The sequence below is a fragment of the Anoplophora glabripennis genome, unplaced genomic scaffold (genome assembly GCF_000390285.2).
Source record: "Anoplophora glabripennis isolate ALB-LARVAE unplaced genomic scaffold, Agla_2.0 scaffold101, whole genome shotgun sequence".
Lineage (NCBI taxonomy): Eukaryota > Metazoa > Arthropoda > Insecta > Coleoptera > Cerambycidae > Anoplophora > Anoplophora glabripennis.
Window position 1 is genome coordinate 101,493 of NW_019416426.1, and position 22,972 is coordinate 124,464.

Consider the following 22,972-nt stretch of genomic DNA (forward strand, 5'->3'; position numbering starts at 1 on the left):
AATGTTTTGAAGGCAGATGAGGAGCCAAAACTATAAGTACGTACACATTCATCATATTTCGACATGATAAAATTTCTTTTTAAGGGTGACCCAATTAACGTTGATGAAAATCAACAACCGGGTACAGCTCTAAATTCAAGCATAACGGCCTCAGATATGGATACCACCGCAGAGTTGTCAGCGGAGATAGACTGGGATGCGTCTTATGTCATGAAAAATTCACGAAGACTGGATATGGATAATGAGACAATTAGCCAGCAAGTAAAGTGAGTAGATAGATTGAATACTAATCAATTTATTATTTGCGAACTGTCAATTTGAATAAGCAAACTTTTTAAACATGTACAAATTATATTCTACGTTAAAAATGACCTAGTTTCTAATTATAAAGAATATATCGTTTTATAGGTTCTTAGATGTGGAATATCGGAGAGTGGATGAATCAGATGATACTAATAGAGACATAGCAATTGATTTAATAGTAAACGAAAATAATCCTAATGGGACAACTCCCGATTTCGAACTCTTCGATTCATTATTCATCTCTTTGAAAGTTACGGATTGGATGACTGATCCTGAGTTCATGGACAAACAAAACACATCAGGTGAGATTATATTCCAATAATAATCATAATAAAAGCATAGAAATTTGTCTTAGTATTCAATCTGATTTAACTAGTACGAGATACAACAAATCACATTTTAAATATAACTTTCTTAGAGCTGATTTACGATATTTGCAACGGTTTTCCAGAAATAGCCGATTTTAACTTCTTATGCTTCTACTGAAAATATTAAAAATTATAAAGAACCTAGAATTCTATTTTCCCTATATGAAACAAGTATATCTTTTTTATGTATAAATGGTCAAGGATTTCGATTTTCGAAAAAAGAATGACGAATTTGACAACACCTTGGCTTGTGTCTTAATGACCCCCTTTACAGAGGCGTAGCGCCACCGGGGGACGGTTTCGGACATGTCGATATGAACTTTTTTGCTCAAAATTAGTTTCTCTATCACTGTGTTCGTTTGGTACACCGGAAATGAAACACCCTGTATAATAATATACACTAACAGATGTTAAATTCAATAACTGTTCACATTTATTCATAGTTATGTATGTCACGTGTTCCACAGGATTTATACACCAGCCCACTTTTGTTTTCATTATTTATATATAATATTGAGCATATCTGTACTCTAAATTATCTTTTTATGCTGATAATCTAAAAATGCCATATGATTCACATACAGAAGCTGTCGTTACTGTAATTTAAATTTCATAATGGGAATTACAAAAATATCTTACTGGTCCCAAGTCTTCTATACAGGGTGATTCAGAATTTATCCAAAAAAAAATTTTGGAAGTACAGGAGACTCTTACGCATACAATTTTGTAAATAAAGAATAAAAAAATGCAGTTCGAAAATAATTTAAGAATACACTTCTGCACGACACTGGAAACTGGTCCGCTGTAGAACCGGATCTCGCACAATGCGACCGGCATGGCGGCAGTGTGATAAAAACGGACAAAAACTTGAAAGAATTTCGCAAGGAAAGAAATAGGTAAATAGAATTTTATAGCACCTATTTTATATCAGCAAATTCAACTGCTTTTGCCGCTATTGTTATTATTAATTAATAAAATAATTTGACATACCTGATGTTACAACAACTGTTCAAAATTTTGTCCCCCGACTCAGTTTCTACGAACTAACACAAATGTTGTCTTGCCTCACCATAGCCCAAATGCTTCACCATAATACAAATGTCGTCTTGCTTCATCATAAATTAGAACGATATCCATCAACTCCGAGTTGCTATACACGCAAGCCATTTTTAAAACTAGCTACTAAAAAACTATTGTAAGCAGTCGGATTTCAGTACTCGGGATCGCTAAGGCCACGTGGCTCTCCACGCGTATTGCGAATGACGCTAGAGACTACAGTTGACCAGCTATGTAATAGTTGAAAGTACTTCAATAATTTTTTTCTCGGAAACTATAAGGATTTTACAATTTTTTTTTACGATATTGACTTCATTTCTCATGCCGTATATATTTCCAAATGTTTTTGGATAAGTTGTGAATCACCCTGTATACATATATACAGCTTTTACAGTTCAAATTCGTTAATATAAATAGGTACTTAATTACAAATTTAATAGACACTTTCACTTCGGATTAGCATCAAACATTGTAGACTTAAACACCACTAACTAGGTATGATCCAAACTCCTTATTTGTCTGCTTCAAAAATTGTACAATAAATAATAATTTAATCATATTGGTTTATTTTCTAATTCACGTTGGGAGACTATATGTCTCTATCTTTTGTTTAATGGAAATTGTTTACTAAATTCTGCTGAATAATAAATGACTGTATATTTAAGTGAGACATGTTAAAAATCGGTTTCTTTAACGACTGATGCATTTGGAGAATTCTTTCATTTTGTATGCCTTTCAGTGATCATACTAATCAGTATAAATGACATAAACGATAATACTCCATACTTCCCGGAGGCGAATTTGCCGGAATCCGAAAGAGAAAATAGAACAGTTCAAGAGTTCGCACCAAAAGGGACATCTGTCAGTTCCATAGTAGCAATTGATCTTGACGTTGGGGACACTGTAACGTACGACTGCACGTAAGTAAAGTAATACTTATTAATGGTACTTAATTGACATAGGTGAATCATAAATCTTTTCAAATATGTTTATCAAATACAAGAGTAACTTCGAGAATGTCGATTACAATCCAGATAATTACAGTATCTGCTATGATGAGGGATAAACCAATAAATGATATCAAATTAATTGTGTATGAATATAAACTATTGTTTTATAGGCCAGTTGATTCGAACTTCGACTGGATTGATGCCAATAACGCAACTGGAGCATTTACTGTGAAGGACTCAAATCTGGTAGATGCAGATACGGAGAAAACATTTTATTTCAACTATTCTTGTACGGCTAGTGATGATGGTTATACACATACTTCCGAACCAATGATAGTAAGTAATTGTTTAGAGCGTCTAAAAAAGTGTTGTACAACGATTAAATTTTTTTAGAGCAAAATGACCTTCATAAAAGTTGTAGAGGATCACATTCTGAACAACTTTTCCTTATAATTTTTTTGTATCTCTAATACTTAACGAGTTACTGCGCATTATATGGAAAAAAATGCGCACGCTGCTGTGACGGTCTTGTAAAAATGTTTATCAAAAAGTTGGCAACAGTGGAAGTGGAGCAAGCGGTGTTAGGCTGTCATGTGTTAGCTGATAGGCTGCATCAGTTCATGAGGCTGGATGCCTTGCAGAACCAAAAAAGAGCCAGCTCCAGTAGAGCTCCTAAACCTTACTTCATGCCAATGCGGTACACCCTGTAGAGCAGCCTGTTGCCGAAAAGCAGGTTTGTGCTGCACCGTAATGTGTAAACACTGCGCTGGCGAGACTTGGCGATAACGCACAACCATTGCCACTATCTTAATTTGGAAATGACTGCGATGGTGACGATATTGATGACAACCCTGAAAACAGTACATCACGCACGCAGGATGATAGTTCAAATATCGATCCGGACGACGTCGAGGAAGAGATGAATTCACCTGAGCCTTCCAGGAAAAGAGGACGATTAAAGAGAGTTGATGATTTTCATGCAGATCGTGAAATGGACCTAAATAAATGCGCTGTAATTTGTATTAGAAAAACACAAAAAAAATATAAGGAAAAGTTGTTCAGAATTTGATCCTCTACAACTTTTATTAAGGTAATTTTTTTGTAAAAACATGTTTTCAAGACCACCCCTGCGGCACGACGTGCTCAATTTTTGGAATTGACAGACAAAGTTGACGAATGTCGAAACTGTCTATCTTTGTACTCGGCTAATAATAAGTCAACATGGGGATCAAATCAATTTTACTTAAAATAAACTTGCTTTAAAAAATGTCTTCACATGTGAAGAGTAAACTCGTAGTAGTTCAAGTTAGGGCACAATTGATTGATTCTCTAGAATCGCATATTTGTGTTAAAATTTGCATTAATGTGATCGTTACATGAGAGTCGAAGATCAAAATTAACTCCTAGTTCATTAAATATGTTGAATCTTCAAAGAAGAAGGCAAAAAGATATCATTAATGTAAATTTTAAATAATAATTGACCTAAAATTGAACCCTGAGGAAACCCAGATAATGTACTAAATTCTATTGAACAAACTGTTGTCTGCCACCAAGGCGCGAGTTAAATAGTTGCCACAATTTACCAGAAACACCTACACAACTAAATCTTTCAGAAACAAAAGCAGAATCAATTTATCGACAAGACCGAATTTTTAATGTTCATAATACTTATCGATGGAATGCTGGATTGACTATATTCCGCATGATGCTATGAACGTTTAAGACAAACTTTCTTTAATGTATGGACTTGCGCAGGAGATTATTTAATTGAGCCATTTATTCTTCCCAGATGACTAAAGGACAAACTTATTTCGACTTTTTAATTACGATCTTACTAATTCTATTGGAAAAGATTTCGTAGAAAATTTTACTACAAATTGAAGCTCCTGCATGTACTTTTTCAAGGTGTTCAATATTAGTTAATATATTTGATGCTCGGTCACCAAATCTTATTCCTTTAGATTTTTTTGTGGTGGTATATATGAGAATTATTATTGCTAAATAAAACAGAGAAGATAGAGTTCTTTTTTAAATATTTTTAAAATTATTAGGCATAGGATCTATGTAACTAAATATTTTTGTGTTTAGTTCGTGTTATTCAACAAAAAAATTATAACGGTACTAAACTAAATAAAATTTCTATTTTTATAACGAATTATTTTATTTCTAAGTAATGTAATAATGTTAAATTCGATAATTTATCTAACTTTTATTCATAATTTAGGTCCCCTTTTATATAATCGACACGAACAACCAAGTTCCTACTATAACAATTGACGAAACAGTATACGTTGATGAGAAGAGCGATCCAAATACAGAGGTAGCTGAAGTCGGCACCCATGACGATGACAGAGACAGTAAGTTAAATATTTAATTTGCTCAATGAAAATATTGTCTCCCTTAAGCTACTCGTTAACGTGATACATGTCACTTTTTGCTCAAGGCAGCTTACTTGAAAAATGTGAAACGAACATTCACACTACAAATAAATCTTTCTAGCGCTATTGACCTATCAGCTAATTTTATAAATTTTTAGGAAATATAGAGAAGAGACAATATATTTTACCATCATTTGATTGCAATAACGCTTACCGTTTTACAAAAATATAATTAAAACGTTCCTTTGTAGTTCCATTCCACACTGTTGCGTGTAATTTGGATAGAACACAGACGTGCTCAGATAAATTTATAATTGTCGATAATGTAATACTAGTGAGACATGGCCATGACGATATAGACAGAGATAAAGGAGATCCAAGTTACAGTTGCCCTATGACATGCCAAGACAATCCAGACCTTTTACAAAGTAAGTATATACGAAGATTCTCTCAAATTTGTCATTTTAACAAGAAAAAGCACATATAGCATATCCCTGAATAGAGTTGAAAAGAGGAAAAATGTTTAAATTTTTTATTTTACAAAAAAAATCACTCGTGTTATAATTGTGGATATGTTTAAATGCACAAAAATGTATTTTGACATTTTGACCCAAATTATTCTGTCGAAACGTTTTTTTATGTGCAGAATTTCATCAGCTTTTACCTGTTTTCTCTTTCATAATTCAAATTGCTTTAAATCTTTCTGAGATAAATGAGAAAAACGAAAAAAGTTATTTTTTGTTTTCAAAATTGATTTCCTCAAAAACCCTACCTTTTATTTTCACGAAATTTATATGTTTTTGAAAGCCAAGAAAACTATCTTTTAGCTGAGTGGCCATATGCTAACTTGCTTCCTTCTGGAAATAGGATTTTGCAAAGACAGATAGCTTATTTGGCCTTGTAAAACATATCCAAATTTAGTCAAAATAAAAGGCGGGACTTTTGAGAAAATCAATTTTGACAAAAAAAATATTTTTACCGTTTTTCTCCTTTACCCAGAAAGTTTTAAAGCAATTTAAATTATGAAAAAAACAAGTGAAAGTTGATAAAATTCTGCATATTTTGAAAAACAAAAAACGTTTCGATAGGATGATTTGGGTCAAAATCAAGGCCACTTGAAAAAAATCGCATCTCCCGACGGAGCAAGTTGGCATATTGCATCTTGGCCAAAAGATAGCTTATTTGGCCTTTGGTTTTTGGGAAAAATCAATTTTGAAGAAAAATATTTTTTTTTACGTTTTTCTCATTTATCTCAGAAAGTTTTTAAGCAATTTTAATTCTAAAAAAACAGTTAAAAGCTGATAAAATTTGACACATTTTGAAAAAAAGCCTCGATAGAATGATTTGGCTCAAAATGACGGCCACTTATATGCATTTACATTTTATCGCGATATAAACTTTGACATGGTGCCACAGAGCTCCAAAAATTTTTTTTGGAAAAATAAAAAACGAGTCTTACAGTATTCAAAGTAGACTAACATCCCAAAATGACAAAAAATCGAAGAGGTCGATTTTTTTTTTGTTCGTTGAATCCTTATGGAAACTACCATATGTAAGTAAAAAAATAATAATAAAGCTTTTCTGTCCTTTTAAAAAAAAATTATTTTCCAACAAGCGAAGGTATAGTGTTCGATGTTTTGAAAAAAAAGGTACTATAATTTCGGAGACTTGTTGAATAATATGACGATATTTCTTGTGTTCCATACTTCCAAATTCTTTTATTTCTGAGATCAGGGAGCCAAAGATGACTTTTTTTAGTCAAATTTTATTTATTAATCAATACTAAATCAAACCAATACTAAAATTATCAACAGATGAAGTCTCTTTGATGGCAATGTCTAACTAAAGAAATGACTATTTTGTCTATGAAGTTATTTCGTTGGTGACAACTTTTAAATTTAAATTGGTTTAAGTAGGTAAGTACATTTTGCCAAACTGTGAATTTGTTTCAAATTATAACTGCTTATATTGAGGAAAAGCCTTACAAACTAAGAAAACTGATTTTTTTAACATCCTCATATCATAAATAATATTTAAACATTCATTTTATAAAAGATATAACTAATATTTGATTTAAAAAAATCTACCTGGACTGTTATGTAAGACAATAAGTTTATGATTTATAGAAGAAAATTGTCTTACTTTTCTATGTTTCACCAAACTACAGTTTGGAAATGAAAAATAGATTGTCTAATTTGTTTTATAAAACGTTTATACCTAACAAGGACTAAATTCTCAATTTCTTATAGATGACAGGAACCCCAATTCTGTAACCAAAACAATAACAATTCGGTTGAGGGATATTAACGACCATACCCCAGAAGTTTTGACCGAGGCATTAGATACTTCCGAAGACGTCGAAAAGGTACGTTCGGTAATATTTAAATTAGATAATAATTTCAGTAACAGAATCTCTGTGACATCCCATTTTGATTATGCACTATTAGGATCGTCTGATATAAAAAAAATGTTTGTCCGAGGGAAAAATTATGTACCTCCAAGAATACATATAAATTAGTGTAAATTTATAATTTTCAATTTGGTTTTAGGGTGATATAATTGGAATAATAGTAGCGACAGATATAGACGAGGGAGATAACGCTGAAATAGATTTTGAAGTCATAAGCATTGAAAACTCCAATAACGAAGATAGTTCTGGTTTGTTTGATGTTACTACAGATGAAAATTACCGTGTGAATTTGACTCATAAGCAGGCAAATCTGATTGCGTCTCAAGATTTGAGAGGGGCATTTGGAACTTATACTGTAGCAATTCAGGTATGATTAAATCGATTTTAATAATAGAAAAATATATAACAATAACGATAATAAAATGAAACTTAAAGTATTACAATAACGAAATTTTGAAAAGTGTACAGGCAAAATACTCTACATTACTGTTCGAAACAGAATAAAATTGTGTATCAGAATATAGAAAAACATACAGGTCTGGCTATTCCCCCTATAAATATTGTTGCTTTATCTTTCTTACTATTAAATTCACACGGTTTGAAGCTAGTCACTGTTTCTCTCCATTTTTTTGAAAAAAATTAAATATCTCGAAAACGGTTAATTTTAGGAATAGGTAAACTTCATCAAAAACCACCTAAAATAACACGTAGAATCCCAAATTGCAATAATATATAGGGTGTTCCGTTTAAAATAAGCAAGTTAATAATAATACTATTAATAATAATAAAATTATTTTATTTGTAACTAGCAACCCGCCCCGGCTTCGCACGGGCAAATATAAAATAGCCTATGTTACTCCGAGGAGATGTATCTTTCGGTAAAATTGTTTGTGTAGCTTTTGAGTTAAATCGTAACAAACAAAAAATCAATCATCTTTCATCTAATGCGACCCTAATATTAATTTTAAAATAATTCACGATATACCTAAAGACAACAAACGAACTTAAAACTAAAAATGCAAAACCTTTAAATTTAAAACAATATAGGTAACTACCAACAATGTGAAAACAAAACGAATTAAATTAAAGTACCTATGTTCAGGACTATCAATTTTAATAATAAGTAAGTAGTTAGGTATCTAACTACCTAAAGAAAACAAACACGAAAAAAAATGCGTCTATGAAGTTTTAAATAATTCACAATAAGAAAAAAACAAACAAATTATTAAAACTCAATGAAATAAAAGTGTGTTCGCAAGTATCTATGTATGTTCCGACTACCTAAAGACAACAAATACAAAACAAAAATGTGACCTTAAAATATCGAACGCAATTATAACTTTCCAACAACACCCAGAAAGAAAACACAGTCGTCAGTTGTCACCTCCATTCGCTAAGATATCCTAAGATATTCATTTAAATTATATGGTGTAAAAGAGTAAAATAATGTGCATGAAATGCTTAAAGCCTCTAACTTATTTAAAATGATAAGGATTAATACCGTAGTTGTGTAAATAGTTTTTACATTACCGCTTTATAATTGCCAATTTTTTAAAGTATTAAAATGGATATAGGTAGTATGTTATCTTTAACATATAGACATACGCCATCGCAGATTTTTCTGTAGATAGAAGATACACAATTCCACCATACATTGATACACTACATAAACTTTCGAGCCCCCCTCCCCCCCGGCTCGGACGCAAGGTTCGGGGTCACGGGCTCGGTCGTATCATGGCGACACGAAATTAATTTCGTTGCGCATTATTTTGATTTTGGTGTATCTCCTAAGGTATTCATTTAATTTGCATGGTGTAAAGGGAAAAAATAATCTTCATGAAATGCTCAAGCCAACTAACGTATTTAAAATGATAAGGATTAATACCATATTTGTGTAAATAGCTTTCCAATTACCGCTTTATAATTGCCCATTTTTTAAAGTATTAAAATGGACATAGTATGTTATCCTTAAGAGATAGACATGTGCCATCGCGGACTTTTCTGTAGACCTATATAAGATACACAATTCAACCATACATTATTTTGTTATATCTCAAAGGGTTTAGGCAGCGTTTTCGTTGAAAGCTCACAGACGGCTTATTTTTTTCCGACACCTCCAACAAATATCGCTTAACAAATTATATACTAAATCCTTCCTCGAGAACCACTCTATCCATTGGTGAAAACAGCATGAAAATCGGTGCGGTAGTTTTTGAGTTTATCGCGAACAGACAGACGCGGCGGAGGACTTTGGTTTATAATATATAGTGATATGCGTTAGGTAGTCTATTTACAAAAATAGCAGTATACGTTGGAAATATTCCATAAAAAAACAAAGTTCAGGTTATAAATACAGGGCGATTCAGAACTTATCCAAAAAAAATATGCTGGATGTACAGGGGACCCTTACAAATACAATTTTGTAAAGAAAAAATCAAAAAGGTCCGTTCAAAATTTAAAAATACACTTCTGCACAGCACTGGAAACTGGTCCACTGTAAAACCTGACCTCGCACAATGCGACCGGTATGGCGGCGTCATAAAAACGGTCAAAAACTTTCGCAAGGAAAGAAATATGTAAATAGAATTTTATCGCACCTATTTTATATCGGCAAATTCAAATACTTTTGCCTTTATTAATAATTAATAAAATTAATTTGTGTTTTTAAATAATAAAATCATTTGACATACCCGATGCTGCAACAGCAATTGTTCAAAATTTTATCCACTCACGTGTAAACACATTTGGGTCCGTCTTACTCACTTTCTACGAACTAACACAATGATGTCTTGCTTCACCATAACACAAATACTTCACCATAATACAAATGTTGTCTTGCCTCACCATAAATTAAAACGATATCCTTCAACTCTGAGTTGCTATACACGCAAGCCATTTTTGACACTAACTACTAAAAAACTGATGTAAATACCACAGATAACAGGTAAAAACTACCGCAACGACGGATTTCAGTATTAGGAGTCACATCGCTCTCCACGCGTATTGCGAATGACGCTAGAGACTACAGTTGTCCAGCTATATAGTGGTTTAATGTGCTATAACTTCAATAATTTTTTTCTCAGAAACTATAAGGATTTTACAAAAATTGTTTTTACAATATTGACATTTCTCATGCCGCATCTATTCCCAAATTTTTTTGGATAAGTTGTGAATCACCCTGTATAGCCTCTTAGTCTCTTAGTTTTTAAGATTATAACTTTTTAGGTTGCCGATAGAGGGGACCAACCTAATGTAGCCAATTATTCCATAACGGTAGAAGTTGAGAAATTCAACTTTGAACCACCACGATTTATATATCCAAGTGAAGATGGCAAGAGCGTCTTGCTATTGTCAGTGAGTAATTATTTTTTTAAAGTAAACCATTTCTTTAATCAGTATTCTTATTTTATCCTCGGTAATGTAAGTTCATTTAATATTTTTTTTATTAAATTCCAGGCGCAGACTCCATTCAGTCCACTTATCTTATTCAGAACAGAAGACTCGGAGTATCTTCAGGACTTCTATGCTAGTGACAGTTCAGAAAGTGACATCTGCGAAAAATGGGACATAGTCATTACCTTTGAACAAATATCACCCGAAGGTGAGTAGTCATTAATCAGATGCGAAAAAAGTACAAAGAATAAAGAAAGCTCCACATTATACTGTACCATTATCATACTGTCTTGCTTTTATTTTCAGAGGAAACAATATTCGCTATATCCAACACTGACACGTGCACAGGACAACTGCAAGTGAACAACCGCTTCGATGCAGACTCCGTCTTAGGAGTAACTTACAATGTAATACATTTTATTTTATTCTTAATTATTATACAGGGTGTTTCCTTTAAAATTCTAGAGTCCGATATCTTGAACACCGTAAAAGATACCTATTTAATTTCCATAAACTATGTAATGTAATTGTGCAATACACATAAATTACTTCATCGTGGGTTCTGGCATTGTCCTCTCTGACGGCCGCTCCCTCGCCGCCTTTAGTCCAGGCGGTATCTATTTTAAAAAGGGTATACTTGGGTAAAACACGTATGATCGGAGATTTTTGCTTTAACGGCTTCTAAATAACATCAGAAATGATAATTTTTCTATGCAAATAAAAACAAACGTGGGCTTAATTGTTATTGCAAGAAAGTATAAAAAAATAGCAATGGATTTCTCGTCGACAACTTAGCAACTATTCGTTTTAGACATAAATGGAAGAAGAAAAAAGTTTTGTAATTAAATTTTCAACAAGATACAGTTGGTTGCAATTCGAAAAAATAATTATTGTTATTGCAAAAATCCGAAAAATCATTTCAAAAATTGCAAAGAATGCTAGTTCTTCATACTTTTCCCAATTAAACTTCTTGGTGTATAAAATCATCACACCACATCCAATTCGGTTCGATAGTTTTTACATAATAATTGTTTAAATTTTTTTTTTTTAATTAAAAAATTTTCAAAATCAATTTTCTAAAAATCTAAAGCCTTTGAATACTTGAAAATTTCACCACAAAAAGAAGAGCTCTCAAGCTTTAAAATGCTTTTTGAAAAATTCCAGTCGGACGATTAGATGAGCCGTGGTGATTGTTTAAACATTTTCACAATTTTCACGCTTATAAACAATTGCAATAATTTAATGTTTTTTCAATTTTTTTATTTTAAAATATGGTTTGAAAGTGCTCGGAAAGGCGAGTATTTAAGAAAAAACCTGATGATCCGCCCATTATTTTCGGAGTTATAGTCCGTTAAAGTTAACCCTTATTTACTGCAAAACATATAATGGTATAAGGGATGTTTTTTTAACTAATAGGTTTGTCATTGCGAGTACTTTGCAGATATAAAGCTACTCCGATCTGACTTCTCGAGTCAAAACTGCGACGCTCGGAAAAATTTCACTTATCTCAGCTTCTAATGGACCAATTTCGATGATTTTTTTTTAAATCGATGTCTCGCAACTTAAAAAATTCAATTATCTTATTTTCAGCTACCTTTTATTATTAATTATTGGACTTTTGACATGTCGATACACAGTTACTTTAAAAAATGATTAATTTATTATGTTTATTTATTTACTATGTTAATATTCACGACCAAAATTTTTGCATGTTGCACCAGGTAATACTAGTAAATTTGTTTAAATATTATAAAATTGTTTAAACAATAATTATTTATATAAACAACTGAAAATTGATATTCATTTTTAGTTGTACGATAAATTTCTAAAAATCTTTCAAAAACAATAAATTGTGAATAATTATAATTTTAATTTTTTCGTTTACATTTAAAATATTTATCTAAGATTTATTTTTTATTTATATAAAAAAGTAAAGAACCTTTTGGATTCTTGAATAAACAATACACACTTTTCATGATTTTTCAAATTGTAAACTATTTATTTCAATTTTTATTTACATTTAATCTAATCTAATTCTTTTACTAGTTGGTGATTTTTCACATGCCTCATCAGTATTATCACAATCTATTTCGTCGTCGATTTCCTTGTCCTGCAACTGCAAAATATCATTTTCTAACGACTCTGAAATCTGATTGTCGAGTTCACTTGCACTTTATTCTGACACGTCTTCTTCAAAATCGATTTCGAACTCGTCTACTTCCACTGTTTTGTAAGCATTTTTACATATTTGCCCTTGGCTATGGGTGCAATACTCAGAGCATATTTTGAACTCGAGAATTCAGATCGGAGTAGCTGTGTGTTTGCTCCCCCCACCACTGATACCTCATTGACTTCACGCGGTCTTGAATACCTTTGAGTGAAATTTTAAATGGGACGACCGTGATTGCAAATTTTGAAAATTTATATCTGGAAAGTACTTGGAATGACAAACCTATTAGTTCAAAAAACAGCCCTTATACCCTTATAATTTTACTGTAAATAAGAGTTAACTTTAACGGGCTATAACTCCAAAAATAATGGGCGGATCATCAGGTTTTTTTTAAATACTCATCTTTCCGAGTACTTTCAAACCATATTTTAAAATTAAAAAAAATCGAAAGAAACATTAAATTATTGCAATTGCTTATAAGCGTGAAAATTGTGAAAATGTTTAAACAATCACCACGGCTTACCTAATCGTATGATTTGAATTTTTCAAAAAGCATTTTAAAGCTTGAGAGCTCTTCTTTTTGTGGTGAAATTTTCAAGTATTCAAAGGCTTCAGATTTTTAGAAATTTGATTTTTAATTAAAAAAAAAATTAAACAATTATTATGTAAAAACTATCGAAACGAATTGGATGAAATTTGGTGTGATGATTTTATACTCTAAGAAGTTTAATTGGGAAAAGTATGAAGATCCTAGATATTATTCAAGTGTCTGAAAAAAATTGACAAATAAACTAGCATTTTTTGCAATTTTTTAAATGATTTTTCCGATTTTTGCAACAACAATAATTTTTTTTAATTGCAACTAACTCTATCTTGTTGAAAATTTAATTACTAATTTTTTTTTCCTTTTCCATTTTTGTCTAAAACTAATAGTTGCTAAGTTGTCGACAAGAAATCCAAGAAAAAAATGATTTTTTTTATACTTTTTTGCAATAACAATTAAGCCCACGTTTTTTTTTATTTGCATAGAAAAATTATCACTTCTGATGTTATTTAAAAGTCGTTAAAGTAAAAATCTCCGATCATATGCGTTTTACCCAAGCCGAAAGAGATACCGCCTGGACTACTTGAGGGTTGCTGTGTAGACTCGCGCGTTTTGACTCCTTTCCATAGCAACTTCCTTTGCTTGGCTTTTGATGTTCCCTCTGGACCTGACAGTCGTGTCCCTTTCGGATCTGATAGAGTGACGCCCTCTGTTGTTTCCTTATAACTTAAATACGCTCGCGCTGACACTGAGTTTTTCAACTGAGTCGTTTTCTACCGAATTGATTCAATATCCAAGACTATTGTGGCTATTTTTTTACATTATTTCTGCCTCTATTTCTGGTTTTATACTCTTTTGGTACTGCTTTGTATAATCTTCACCCCAGGCACAGGAAGTCCTGAACGAATTGGATGCTAGATGGCTTGTCTAGGTCTCAAAAGGTGCAGTCACACTTTTAACAATGTTCTAAATTGCAAAAAAGTTGTACATTTTTGCAATAAATTGTCAGGTTACAAGTAAAGGGGTGTTATACAATACAACTATGTATAAAAGTTGGAATTTGATCAACAAATTTGAAAAAACTCTTTTTGGTTTTTTAGATTTCCTGTGAATCTCTATGGCTTTATAAGTTATTTACCTTTAAATAAGCAAGGGCGGCTTCAAGATATTGAATGCTAATAAATACGCTTGAATTCAAGTCTGTATTTACACTGGTCAGAGACCGGTCGCTCGGATTACAAAACTGCGAAATCAGAGTTGACGTTAGATCACACTTTAGGGTAGCTCCGCGAATTCTCGGAGACTACTGTTCGGTTCGGATCCTGACACCTGGTCTCTCGGGATTCAGACGGTTCATGGCTGCTGATTTCCCCTTGAGAAATCTAGCTGTTATTCTATGTGAGACAACTCAGTATCGTGTCCCAGGTTGAATTTCGTATCATTTCTGACGTTTTGGATTCAAAACGAGTGAAAATTTGGCGTCCGCGAAAGTCGCTCTTGACGTCGTCTGCAGCTACTTGAAGTATTTGGAACGATTTGCGGCTCTATGAACAGATTCGTCGGCTGATTTCGAAACATAGGTTAAAAAAATTTACATCTTCTGCTTCATGAAGATGATCGGCTAGAAGTTCTCTAGCACCGGCAACTATTTTTGGCTGGGTTTTTGGAGCATAGAAGCTCTGCAAATGAGTGCGTAGGTCAGATTCGAGAACTGAATGAAATTTGAAATGTACTCGAGACAGTATCACTCTTAATAGATGGCGCTGCGACTCAAAGAAATCTTTCAGTAAATTAAACTTTTAAAACTAATCCATGTAATTCAATTTAAATTCTGAGCAAAATGTACAAATTACTAACAATAATATATAGATACTAACTACATTTTTTTATTTACCAAAAAAAAACAGAAGTTCCAATAATAAATTAATAATTTGCATTCAAACATGAAGTTAAACAGAATAATTTTTATTTTATTTTAACCAGCTTGCATAGGTTAAAAAAATTCTTACGGCTTCGAATATCTTGGAAATTACAAATTTTTCAGAAATTGGCCATATTAAAAACTGACCAAAATTTAGTAACTACTTTTTCACATGGATTGATCTAAAATGCCTGTCAGGGACAAGTTTCTTTGGTTCACTGCCCCATCTATATCGCAATAAAGATTAATCTCATTTGCACTACTTTGGTCTTTGAGGTACAGAGCTAAGAAATTTTAATGAAAACATCCTGTATATATATTTCCTAATGTTTGGAAAGATTATATAAAAAGACGTGTACATTTTACAGGGTATAAAAAAAGCAGGTCAGGCCGTTAACAAATTCTTTGGGTGAAAATAATGTAATTTTCCTTATGTCGATTTTTCATTTAGACCTTGTAACAATATACATTATGTCATAACATTCTGATTGCATTATTTTCATTGCTATCTACTTTACTTGAAGACGTAATATAATTCTGCATCAAATATTTTTTATTTTTAAGTTGAAGCTGATTGCTACAGCCAGAGAGGGAGAACCCCAATCTGGAGAGGCATCTTACACAAGTGAGACGAACATAACAATAAACTTCTTAGACAACAACCAGAAGCCCGTGTTCAGCTGTACATCAATGGAATTCAAATTCAGGGAAGAAAAACTGGATCAAACACAAAAATTGGATTGCGTAGCATCATACGAAGTAGAAGATGAGGATCTGCCAGTATTTTATTACATATATCCGGAGTCTTCGAATGATGTAATAGATAATACCTTTGAAGTAGATGAGTTCACTGGCGTGATATCCCTGAAAAAAGTTATCAGTTTCAAAGAAAATGAACAGTTAGAATTTAAGATTGTAGCATCTAACGACTCGTCACCTACTAGTCACAATCCCTCCTCATTTTTAAGTGTCACATGTAACGTGAGTAAAATTCAAATATTCAAAAGAATAACTGAAAGAGTAAGAAGCAAATTTTGTTGTAGGTGATTGAAATCAACAATAATTGGCCGCAATGGAGTAGGGACAAATTCTTTGGTGCTGTAATGGCAGGATATTCTTCGAGCACTATTATTTTGACACTTGAGGTACCTACTTGTAAAACAATAATGATATTTCTTTAATTGAAATTGATCTACATGTTATATAATATGTTCAAAAATAATGGAACAAAATTCTTATGTTTTTCCAGTTGGATTTAAAAAAGTCGCTAAAACAGGTCAATTAGTAAATAGAAATTGTCACTTTTCTGCTATATTTTTTATTTTTTTTGAGACATGCTTGACAGACCTATAACATTTCCGACTTTTTTTTAATAGGACGCTCTATATTTTATAGTACAAATAGGTAGCCCTTCTACATAGCGATATTTTTTCGGGGGTCATGTCCCCTTTTCTTCCCCTGAACTTTTGTGCGGTGCGCCGCTGATAGATTCTAAATTCAAAATTAAATTTTATATTTTGTTGATAAACTTTTTGGTTTCTTATGATTTTTTCGTATCTGCGATCGTTATCGAGAAAAAAATAAATAGCGATTTTGTGTAATTCGTTGGATGAAATTCTTAAAATGGTCCAGTAGAGTCTGGATTTCTTAGCATAATCTTTTCTTTTTATTAATTTTGACAGTGCACATTTGAAATCATAACTTAGGTCTGCATATATTTATAAATTAAATATTAAGTTATAAACTGTAAAGTGTAAAAGTGTTTTAAATACTCATTAACCATTATAATCTTATAACAATGCTAAATGTTACGAATTTTGAAATGGCTGAAATGCATTTCATGTATGGCCTTGCTAGACGTCTCACAGTGGGCCCGATCTCAAAAAAGTTGGCCAAAAATAGAAAGAAGTTTTGAATTTGAATGTGAATTGGTATATAAGGGTTTTCGAGGTCGCTAATTACGAATTTCATATCATAATTTCAAAATTCAAAATGGCGGATCCAATATGGCCGATCACTTCATTAAAAATTATTCGGAATTTCATATAAATTGTTATATAAGAGTTTTCGAGGTCGCTGATTACGAATTTTATATTATAATTTCAAAATTCAAAATGGCGGATCCAATATGGCCGACCACTTAATTAAAAATTGTTTGGAATTGCATATAAATTGGTGTATAAGGGTATTCAAGGTTGCTAATAACGATTATAATATTACAATTGCAAAATTTTTATTTAAAAAATTGTCGGAGTAGCAGTTTTTATTCAGTCGCTATCACTGTCGGGATAGTTATCATGTTCGAAATCAGAGTCAGTATTATGCTTATCCGAAATTTCTAGAAAATTTTCAGACTCATCATCATCTGGGAAAATAAAAGCTCTAGGGCCTTCGATGACAAATTTTAACTTTTTTTTAGGTTTCAATATTTTGAAGAAAGCATTTTGTTGTTCTTTGAGATAGTTTCCATCTTCTTTTAAGTTTGGGCAACAGATTCTTCAGAGGCTGTCAATCCATTGAAAAAAACATTCCATCTTTGTAGCAAAATGTTGTTCCAAACATTTAAGTTGCGTGTCCAAGTCCAAGTTCAAATCGTTCCGTTTGATCTCGAACAGTTCTCGACGAGTACAGATTATTTTATCAATACGCGATTCTAAAATACAGACATAATGCGATGTAATATTAAATAAAAACACATTTCTCATATAACAAGCTTTAAGTGTAAAATAAGGAAAATTATATTTATAAACAATAATATTTTCGCGGAGTTTATTGGAATGATCAATTGCAAGAAGGATAAAAATTTAATAATACATTAAAATAACACACCCGGTATGTATATATGAAAATTATCAAAAAAAGCTATGGTATACTATTCTACATCTTTCAATAGCAGGTAGTTTCGGACCCCTGCTGTGTGACTGCGTCGACCTTAACCTAACAAAGTAGCTGCCCGGCGTCGCGTATTTCTAACCTCACAAGTACAGAGGCAGAGACGAGCAAATTTTTCTTCCAGATTCTATTATAAAACATCATTAACTATATGCTCCATATCTCTACTTCTGGGTTCCCGCTGGATAGATAACTTTTTTGCTAATTTACGGTAAAAATTTTTACAAGGAAAACCATTATGTAAACACATCTTTGACATGATTTCTAACACCCGCTAGTATAAATTAATAAAAACATTATATACGTAAATATTCTACATTCCTTCCTTAACGTCCTCCATCAAACAGAATTGAAAAAGGACACTGGAATAAAAAGTTACGTGCACTTTAAGTAAAAGTGATATTTCGGAGCCGCTACACGTGGTTCACGTTGTGCCGAGAACGGTAACTATGAACTAATGTAGCGTCTCAGGTATAAAAGATATCTCACTTTCCTTTTGGAATAACATTCACCAAAGCCTCCTCTACAAGATTCTATAGTACTAAACTCATTCGGTGACTATCATTTTTTCGATTTTTGGCCACCTTTTTTCAAATCGAGCCCACTGTGCGTCTGTACGTGAAGTGCTATCCCAATAGAATGATACCTGATCAACGAATATTCTCAAATATTCATAGGCGTGCACCAGAAAGGCTAAAAAAATAGAAAATTTTGCAGAAAAGTGACAATTTCTGTTTACTAATTGACCTGTTTCAGTGATTGAACTGGAAAAAATATGAATTTTGTTCCATCATTTTGTGACACACTGTATATGCCATAGAAGTATAACCACATTGAAACGATTTCAGAAAAAACATAGATCTTTAAGAAATTCTAGTATAGTTTAAAGAAAACTAGTATATTTTTTCTATGAGAAATATATTTTGTATTGATCTCTCTAACCATTACCAGGTAATGGTTTAGCCAATCAACTTAGAACTGGTATATTTGGTTAGTTATAGAATTATTTTTTTTATTAAAGGCTACAGATGCAGACAAGATAGATCAGGGCAAACTGACGTACTTCCTAAACGGGACAGTTAACGTCATTGGTTCAGGATTGAACAATATACAAGAGCCATTCTTGGTATCTGAATCATCTGGAGAAATTAGACTGAACTTCCAAGTGGACAGTATTATGTCTGGATATTTTCAATTTGACGTAACCGTATGGGACGTCAAAGATCAGTTCGGAAACGGTAAGTAAGCCAGATGCAAGATTGTGTATTTTATTATACAATTGCATTAAATCTGATCTGAGTATTTGATTGTAACATATTTTTAAAACTATTGTTGGGTTGTTTAATTTACTACTTAGCATTTAATCTTTTTTTTCCTTGTAAAATATTTTAATACAATTTATCCTTTATTTTAGGACCACACGGGAACACGACTTCTGTAACAATTTTCATAATAACAAGCGATAATACCGTGGATTTCAGATTCTACAACACTGTAGACGAAGTTCAGGACCAAGAAGTTGGAGTAAGTAGAATATTGCGGAATGTTCTTATTATTACTTAATTCTTAATATTTATGAAAAATAGGTAGATACCAGAACAGAGTAGCGGAAATGGCATTGTTTGAGATTGCTTCATTACCTGGAACAGTCCATTGCGCGATTGAAATAGACCCAAATTTTGCGCTCGGCTTAGTACACACTGATAGACTAAGACCCGGATAGGAAAATTTTCCTAATCATTTTAGGCACCGTAAGAGTCTATGACTTAAATACTACAACCTAAAAGAAAACATTTGAGCACTATGCCGTCAATTCTCCGTGGCACATGGGTTGTCAGCGGAAAATCAAACTTTCCAATTTTGGGCCGGGTAAATTAATTAAATAGAAATTAACGGCATTTCGACCCAAGACAAAAATATGACATAAAAACCTTTATGCCGTACAAAAATAACGGTTCTGGAAAGAATGAAAACTTTTAATTTTCCAAATATTTTCACTAATGTAAAAATTATAGAAAACTGTACAGCGTGCTTGATTTTAAATAAAGATATTTATTTGAAAGTTATTTTACTAGACTTACTTTTCTTGGAATTATATCTCAACAAATATCGTAATCCTTGAGGAAAATATTTTTAAATTTATACGCTCTTTCATTTTTGATACGCTGTTGTGGTACACCCTTTAAATAGTAGCGAATTCTTTCTGATCCTATTAAGTACCGAAGAAAAGCTATAAATAAATTAAACGATCGATGTTCTAAATCACTCATATTTTCATATCATTATAATGAATTAATTAAGCATTTAATTTTAAGATGTTGGAGGTGATTTCTGAAATAATAGGCTACGAGGCGTATAAACAAGATATCCTGAAAGCGACTGAGGATGGCGTAGAATTGACAGATAGAACACTGGCTAGCCTCTATTTCATAAACAGCACTACCATAGAGGCCATAGAATCTAGTACGATTCTGAGGTAAATACAGTTGTGATTTGCAAAATATTTAAATCACATTTTCTCTTTTCATTTTCTGAGTCGACTGTAAAACTTATGTTGTTCTTGTTTTATGTGTTGTTATGTAACGTTACATATTTCAGTTTTATTCGAAAATCGTATTATCAAAATCTTCACCTTGAGTTAATTTTTCAGCGACATAAAAAGCTCTAAATATAGCCTGAACAAATTCATCTTGTCCACGAGTATATTTAAATATGAAGCATGTAATATAAAATCTCTATTAAATAACTATATTTACCGGATCTAAGTAAAATTAAAAACTAAGGTCTCCTGTCTTTGTCACTTCTATCACGGGCTCTTCTTGAGCTGCAGATCTTGCGGACATGATGTGTTTGGTCAAGCAATATATTTTTTGTCTCTATAACTGTACAATCTATGGCAAAAAACAAGTGTTTGCAAAAATATTTTTGAAGATATTTAAAAAAAACAGCATTTCCAAACTGCGATAACTTCGTAAGAACGAAAACTTCGTATATTTAATTTTATCTGAAGAACATACTGGTAATAAGATTTGAGGAATTGGATTTAAATATTTTACTAATGCGTGAAGTAAAAGATTCAACCGTATGGTTTCAGAATGGTGTCCAACATAAACACCTTCTCAGAACTAGTTGTGGAGGTAAGGAACAGAACTGGACTGACCCTTATGAGCTTCCCAGCCACCGCCACATCCACAGAGAATTTAGAAGAAGTGCTGAAGGCTTGGCTCGTGGGTGTATCAGTTGTATTGGGCGCGCTCTGCTTGATCCTGTTGGTCACATTTGTACTGAAGACAAGAGAGTAAGTGACAATACTGTTATTATTTGTACCTGATTTTCATTCACCAGATATTATGATGTTCTTAGATGTTTCCTTTAAATGTTTACTATACTTCAAACGATTATTTTTCCAGATTGAATAACAGAATTAAGAAATTAACTACGAACAAATTTGGATCCCAGGAATCAGGTCTTAATAGGCTGGGTATTTCTGCTCCAACTACCAACAAACATGCTATAGAGGGATCTAATCCCATATTTAACATCAACAGCGACGATGTTAAGAAAGACCTATCCAAATTTGATGAATACGACGCACACAGGTAAGAACAAATGTATGAATGTATACATACGCGTCTGCCAAAAAATTTTATTGTTTCCACCTCAGAGGAAATTGTATTTTGTAAATAAACTTTCTAATTAACAACTTTACAACGTTTACCGGGCAATATCAACCCATCTAATAAATAGTGAGATTTAGCACCCATAAAACAAACACTGGCACCAAAGTCCCTAGATATTGATAAAATCCCGTAATCAACAATCATTTTGGAGCGAAGTTTATATTGTCAACCTTGAAACAAGTTTTAATGTTCAATACATTTTTTATTCCCTCAATTTTCTTTTATTATTATTTTGAAATGTGTATTGCGTAATACCCCAAACCCCAACATTTTGATCTAAAATACTACAACCATTAAATTTTAATTTTATTTAAGTATCGATACTTAAGCGCATTACATGTTGTTTTCACAGGTATACAGTACAGATACAATTTCATGAAAGATGGCACTTAACCCGTTTGATATTTTAATTGGGCACTCAATTAATTTTCTGAATCTCTTTTTAGCTAACTTTAGAGGAGATTTGCTATCAATTCATATATCAACTTGATTTTTAAAAAATGGTAATTATGCTGTTTTGTTTTAGTATAAGGAGTGGAGACTCCGACCTTATAGGAATTGAAGACAACCCAGAGTTTGATTATCATCCATCAGCGCCACATGTTCCAAATGGTAGCCATTCCTATATGTAAATAGATTATGTTGCGTGCGTTATATTTAAGTAACAATTAAGTTATTAAATTAAATATGTATTGTATATAGGTAAGTTGTAAATACAATGTAAGATAATAAAAACTATTTTACTAAAATAGAATTTGTTTAATTATGAACTAAGTGTATTTATAAAACCAGAGAAATGACTGTATCTAGATACTTAAGCTAATGAAGAACAAATAAGTTTTATCTTTCCTTATCTTAGATAAGACATATTACATACAATTACAGAATTAGATGAAGCAGTAACTAC

At 32.2% G+C, this 22,972-nt stretch overlaps 1 protein-coding gene across 1 annotated transcript in view; it reads left to right on the forward strand.

Annotated features, from left to right (window-relative positions):
* LOC108904308 (cadherin-related tumor suppressor) overlaps positions 1-22,808 on the forward strand; it is a 55,772-nt gene extending 32,964 nt beyond the window's left edge. The window contains exons 13-31 of the mRNA XM_018706809.2: positions 85-266; positions 409-605; positions 2,467-2,647; positions 2,848-3,013; positions 4,902-5,034; positions 5,307-5,483; positions 7,305-7,420; positions 7,605-7,832; positions 10,691-10,819; positions 10,922-11,066; positions 11,165-11,265; positions 16,058-16,474; positions 16,537-16,638; positions 19,407-19,623; positions 19,800-19,909; positions 20,701-20,861; positions 21,480-21,683; positions 21,796-21,984; positions 22,592-22,808. Coding sequence (XP_018562325.1) covers positions 85-266; positions 409-605; positions 2,467-2,647; positions 2,848-3,013; positions 4,902-5,034; positions 5,307-5,483; positions 7,305-7,420; positions 7,605-7,832; positions 10,691-10,819; positions 10,922-11,066; positions 11,165-11,265; positions 16,058-16,474; positions 16,537-16,638; positions 19,407-19,623; positions 19,800-19,909; positions 20,701-20,861; positions 21,480-21,683; positions 21,796-21,984; positions 22,592-22,697 — 3,261 coding nt within the window. The 3' untranslated portion in view covers positions 22,698-22,808. The remainder of the gene's footprint in view (positions 1-84; positions 267-408; positions 606-2,466; positions 2,648-2,847; positions 3,014-4,901; positions 5,035-5,306; positions 5,484-7,304; positions 7,421-7,604; positions 7,833-10,690; positions 10,820-10,921; positions 11,067-11,164; positions 11,266-16,057; positions 16,475-16,536; positions 16,639-19,406; positions 19,624-19,799; positions 19,910-20,700; positions 20,862-21,479; positions 21,684-21,795; positions 21,985-22,591) is intronic.
* Positions 22,809-22,972: the final 164 nt, after the last annotated feature.